Source organism: Mytilus edulis, chromosome 4 (genome assembly GCF_963676685.1).
Source record: "Mytilus edulis chromosome 4, xbMytEdul2.2, whole genome shotgun sequence".
Taxonomy (NCBI): domain Eukaryota; kingdom Metazoa; phylum Mollusca; class Bivalvia; order Mytilida; family Mytilidae; genus Mytilus; species Mytilus edulis.
In genome coordinates this window covers 55884808-55890114 of record NC_092347.1, presented here as the reverse complement: position 1 = coordinate 55890114, position 5307 = coordinate 55884808, and the positions used below count along the sequence as shown (strand labels likewise).

At 33.1% G+C, this 5307-nt stretch overlaps 1 protein-coding gene across 1 annotated transcript; it reads left to right on the top strand.

Annotated features, from left to right (window-relative positions):
- The first annotated feature begins 1219 nt into the window (after positions 1 to 1219).
- LOC139521445 (uncharacterized) lies at positions 1220 to 3829 on the top strand. The gene is made up of 2 exons (XM_071314920.1): positions 1220 to 2302; positions 2831 to 3829. Exons 1-2 carry the CDS (start codon positions 1220 to 1222, stop codon positions 3827 to 3829), a joined length of 2082 nt encoding a protein of 693 aa, XP_071171021.1.
- Positions 3830 to 5307: the final 1478 nt, after the last annotated feature.

Sequence of the window (5307 nt, the reverse complement as noted above, 5' to 3'; positions counted from 1 at the left end):
ACTCCAGATTTCGTTTTCAAGAGAGAGGGACATCGCATTCAGTACTTATTTAATACAGAAAGGTCCGACACGATTTCAAGAATAGAGAAACTGATAAGGTCCAAATCGTACGTTCAGGCGTTGGAGGTGTTAGCAGAAGAGAAAGAAACCTTGCGGAAGAGGAACAAAATTGTGAAAATCGCCGACAAACATGGATGGGACACCGTTAATGAATATCTTGATAGTCCTTTGGCTGACGATAAGGATGATGCAGCCAATTTGCGTTCCGCTATTGCCAGTGCTTCTAGAAAAAGGAAAAGTTCAAAACCGTATGATCGGCCCAGCAATAAGCCTACAGAAAGTGGAAATAAATTCAACGCAAAGAATTTTTTTCGTGGGATTAGTCAAAACAGTGGATTCGGAGAAAATGCAGGTCAGTCGCAGAACAGATCCGGGAAATGCTTCTATTGCAATCAACAAGGACATTTCGCCAGATACTGTCCATTCAAGGCAAGTCCGTCAGCAACAGTCAGCACGGCCCCAAAGGAACAAGAAAAGTCACAGTAAAGAACCGACGTTAGATGAAGATACTACGAATGGAGTTGAGTATAATTTTGACTTTATTAACAATTATGAAATTAAATCTGGAGATCAAGTTATTAACGTTAAAGGGAATTTAAAACATAATGTGTCTTTTTGGAAATCTGTTTTACAGGCAAATGATTTTATCATAAATACAATAGAATTTGGCTATCGTATTCCATTTAATATTGAACCATGTTGTATTTATTTACCTAATAACAAATCAGCTCTTAAGCATGCCACTTTTGTTGAAAAGTCAATAGATGAACTTCTTACTACCAATTGTATTAATGAAGTAGAGTGTCCACCTTTTGTAGTAAATCCGTTAACTGTTTCGGTACAAAGCTCAGGTAAAATAAGACTTGTACTAGATTTAAGACATGTAAACAAATATGTTGAAGAACAAAAGGTTAAATTTGAAGGTGTTAATGAAGCATTATCTTTTGCACATAATTCAAAATACATGTATAAATTTGATTTAAGGCATGGTTATCATCACTTAGATGTGCATTATGATCATCAAAATTTTTTAGGTTTTTCATGGAAATTCGGCAATAAAACCAGATTTTTTACTTTCACAGTTTTGCCTTTCGGTTTGTCATCAGCAGGTCACATTTTTACTAAAACGCTTAGAGTTTTAGTAAAATATTGGAGAGCTATGAGTATTCCTATTGTGGTTTATTTAGATGACGGGTGGGGAACTGCAGAAAATTCAGAAATATGTGAAAATATGGCTTTACAGGTTAAAAGTGATCTAGAAAAATCTGGTTTCGTTGTAAATAATAAAAAGAGTGTATGGACACCTGTTCAAATTATGGAATGGCTAGGTTTTAATTGGAATTTAAAAGACGGAACTTTAGAAATACCTGTGAAAAAATTTGAGAATTTAAAAAACATAATATCTGCTTTATTTGAATGTAATATACACATCACTTGTAGAAATTTAGCTAAAGTGTGTGGAAAAATAATTTCTATGTTACCAGCATTAGGCAGTATTTGTCAAATTATGACAAGACATTTACATATGACTATCTGTTGTAGAGATTATTGGGATTCTTTTGTATATTTGAATGAAAATGTTATTCAAGAACTTGGATTTTGGTATTTTTACTGTGAAAAAATTAGTTTTAGGCATATTTCATATTTTCATAGAATGCCCGAGAGAATTGTTTTTTCTGATGCCAGCGAATATGCAGGTGCTGGTTATATTGTAGGTTCAAATAATGTCGCTCATTTTATGTGGGATAAATCAGAAAAAACCAAGAGTTCAACTTGGAGAGAATTAAAAGCAGTAAGCAATATTTTACAGTCTGTACATAATCAATTGAGTGGAAAACTTGTAAAAATTTACACCGATAATCAGAATGTGACTAAGATTATTAGAAAAGGTAGTATGAAGTCAGAGCTTCAGGACATAGCTTTAGATGTTTTTAATATATGTTTAGATAACAATATTGTATTAGAAATTGAATGGATCCCGAGAGATAAAAATATTCAAGCTGACGAATTGAGCAAAATTTTCGATTTTGATGATTGGGGTGTTTCCGATATTATTTTTAAATATTTTGATAGATTATGGGGTCCATTCAATTGTGATTTATTTGCTGACAGTAGAAATAAAAAAGTATCTAGGTTCTTCTCAAAGTTTTTTACACCTGGTACCTCCGGTGTTGATGCATTTGCATATGACTGGTCAGCATTTAATAACTGGATAGTTCCTCCTATTTATTTGATTACTAGGGTTATTAATTATATGCTTATATGCAAGGCAAAAGGTGCATTAGTAATACCTAAGTGGAAATCAGCTGTGTATTGGCCTATGATTGTGAATCATTTAACATATGAATATAAAGACTATATTAAAGATTTTCGTGAGTACAGAAATCCGAAATCATTTTTTATAAAAGGATCGGACGAAAACAGTATCTTTGCTAAGCAACCATTTAACAGTAATGTGTTAGTGTTGTTAGTTGATTTTACAACTTAGAAATTTAGATGATTATCTATTTAGATACAATTATATATGTGTATGTCACACAGTGTGAAATGTTTACGGGTGAACAATATAGTTGTTCTGTGGTATAATATACAGTGTTATGATGGATTATATATGAACTTTCACGAGCTATGTTGCACAGTGTAACATAAAGAATCACACAGTGTGATTAGAGGATGATGTATGTAGATATGAGATGTATATATTAATAGAACTTTAATGTTAAGATACATGTATGTATAAAGATTTTAATTGGGTTTTTTCTATTTACAGACTCAATGGAAACAGTTCGAAGAATTAGCCAATGATTCTAGATTTGCCAAAATTGTCAGTGCATTGCCATCAATTGTGGAAGCGTCTAGCTCAAAATCTACTGTTAAAAAGTATAAATTTTATTTTGGAAAATTTCGTATTTGGTGTTCCGATTGCCAACTTGAATTTTCTCCGGCTAATTCAACTACAGTATGTTTATATATCGGTTCACTGATACAGCAAGGTGTTGGCGTGTCAGTTTTAGAATCTAACTTTTATTCAATTAAATGGTATCATGACATTAACTTTAAATACAATCCTTGTTCTGATAAGTTGTTATCTAATATTTTGGAAGGCGGTCGTAGAATTTTGAGTAAACCCATCAACAAAAAAGAGCCTATTACTACTGACATTTTAAAGTTAATTGTTTCTAGATACGGCTCCGAACATGATTTGTCTAATTTAAGAGTGTGTTTACTATGTCTTCTTGGATTTTCCGGTTTCTTACGCTACAGCGAGTTAGCTAAGATAAAAAGAAACAACATTGTTTTTTATGATACTCATGTTGAGATTACTATTGATAAGAGTAAAACAGACATTTATAGAAGAGGAAACACGGTTATAATTGCTAGGACCGGGAATGAAACGTGTCCTGTTAAGTGGTTAAAAATTTATTTGAAATTAGCTGGTTTAGAATCTGATTCTGATTATTTTATTTTTCGGTCTTTGTCATTTTTGAAATCACAAGGTGTATACAAGCTAAGCAAAAACAATACATCCTTATCGTACACTAGAGCTCGTGAGATATTACTTAAGGCATTGGAAGACATTGGTTTGGATAAATCTAAATTCGGGTTGCATAGTCTGAGAAGTGGAGGTGCTACCTCAGCAGCTAATAACGGGGTTTCTGATAGATTATTGAAGGCCCACGGTAGATGGTCATCAGATCAGTCGAAAGATGGTTATATTAAGGACAATTTACATCGTCAGTTGGTAGTATCTTTGAATCTTGGCATCTAATTCTGAACTGTTTCATTTCCTTTGATTCGATGTTACTGCGAGCAACTAACTCTATTTCTGTGTTTGTTTTGTTTAAAGCCTATTGAATTTAGAGTAGAAATACTTTAAATTCGGACGAGCAGGGCGAGGGAGAATTTAAATATATTTCATTTCGTTTGAAATTGGGGTTTTCCCGTTAGGTATTTGTAGTTTTTATATATAGATGGGAACTAGTGGAACTAGTTTTAGAACTAGTTCTGCAGGAGTATGTACTATTTATAAAGTCTGATGTTACGTGTACAAGGCACGAGAAAAGTTTTGGCGGTTTCTACGGGTGGGGTACTATATAAAGTTTGGCATTTAAATGTATTAGTATCGAAGGTGCTCGCAGTTAGGTCGTATAGTACGAAGTTAGTCACATTAATGGCTGCTATGTTTATTACATGTATTTATATTATGTTGTTTGTATCGAAGAAACTTGTATTATAGAGTGAAATAAAATGTGTATCGCAAGAGAAGATAATAATGTTACTGCGAGCAACTAACTCTATTTCTGTGTTTGTTTTGTTTAAAGCCTATTGAATTTAGAGTAGAAATACTTTAAATTCGGACGAGCAGGGCGAGGGAGAATTTAAATACATAATATTTTTTATCTGATCGAAAAAAATCGTAAAAAGTACTGATATGTATAAAAAAAAATATCGTCTTATCCGAATTCGGATTACCACCAAGAAGAGTTTATATTGAATATAGATATACATTGTACTTATCCGAATTCGGATAAGGATCTTCATTGCATACCAAACTCTGTGAGGTCATACATTTTTCTTATCCGATTTCGGATAAGGATCGTCAATGCATACCAAACTCTGTGAGGTTATACATTTTTCTTATCCGAATTCGGATAAGGATATTCATTGCATACCAAACTCTATGAGGTCATACATTTTTCTTATCCGAATTCGGATAAGGATCGTCATAGCATACCAAACTCTGTGAGGTCATACATTTTTCTTATCCGAATTCGGATAAGGATCGTCATAGCATACAAAACTCTGTGAGGTCATATATTTTTCTTATCCGAATTCGGATAATGATCGTCATAGCATACCAAACTCTGTGAGGTCATACATTTTTCTTATCCGAATTCGGATAAGAACAGTTATAAGTCCTTGATAATGAGTATTATGTATTCTATACAAATTCGGATAACATAAGTTTCTGTCCGATTCCCGATCTAAACTGTGATAATTCGAATATTAATTCTTCTTGTCTTCTTGTCCAAACTCAGATAACACAATGACTACTGCAATTTTACTGTTGAGTCCAACATATAAAAGTGTCGCCTACCAACATTCTTATTCAGTCAGAATTCTCGCTTATCCGAAACACCTATTGGCTTGAGCATATGGAAATGCTCAAAAGCAATTGGAAGCTGTTCTGCATGAAGTTTTGAAAAAAACATTTTCAAACATGTAACAACTATACAGTACACTCAA

Excerpts from the sequence above, each read along its gene's own strand:
- LOC139521445 (XM_071314920.1), top strand. The coding sequence starts at position 1,220 with ATGAGTATTCCTATTGTGGTTTATTTAGATGACGGGTGGGGAACTGCA. Across the intron at positions 2,303-2,830 it reads CTATTTATTTGATTACTAGG|ACTCAATGGAAACAGTTCGA; the intron begins GTTATTAATTAT and ends TTCTATTTACAG.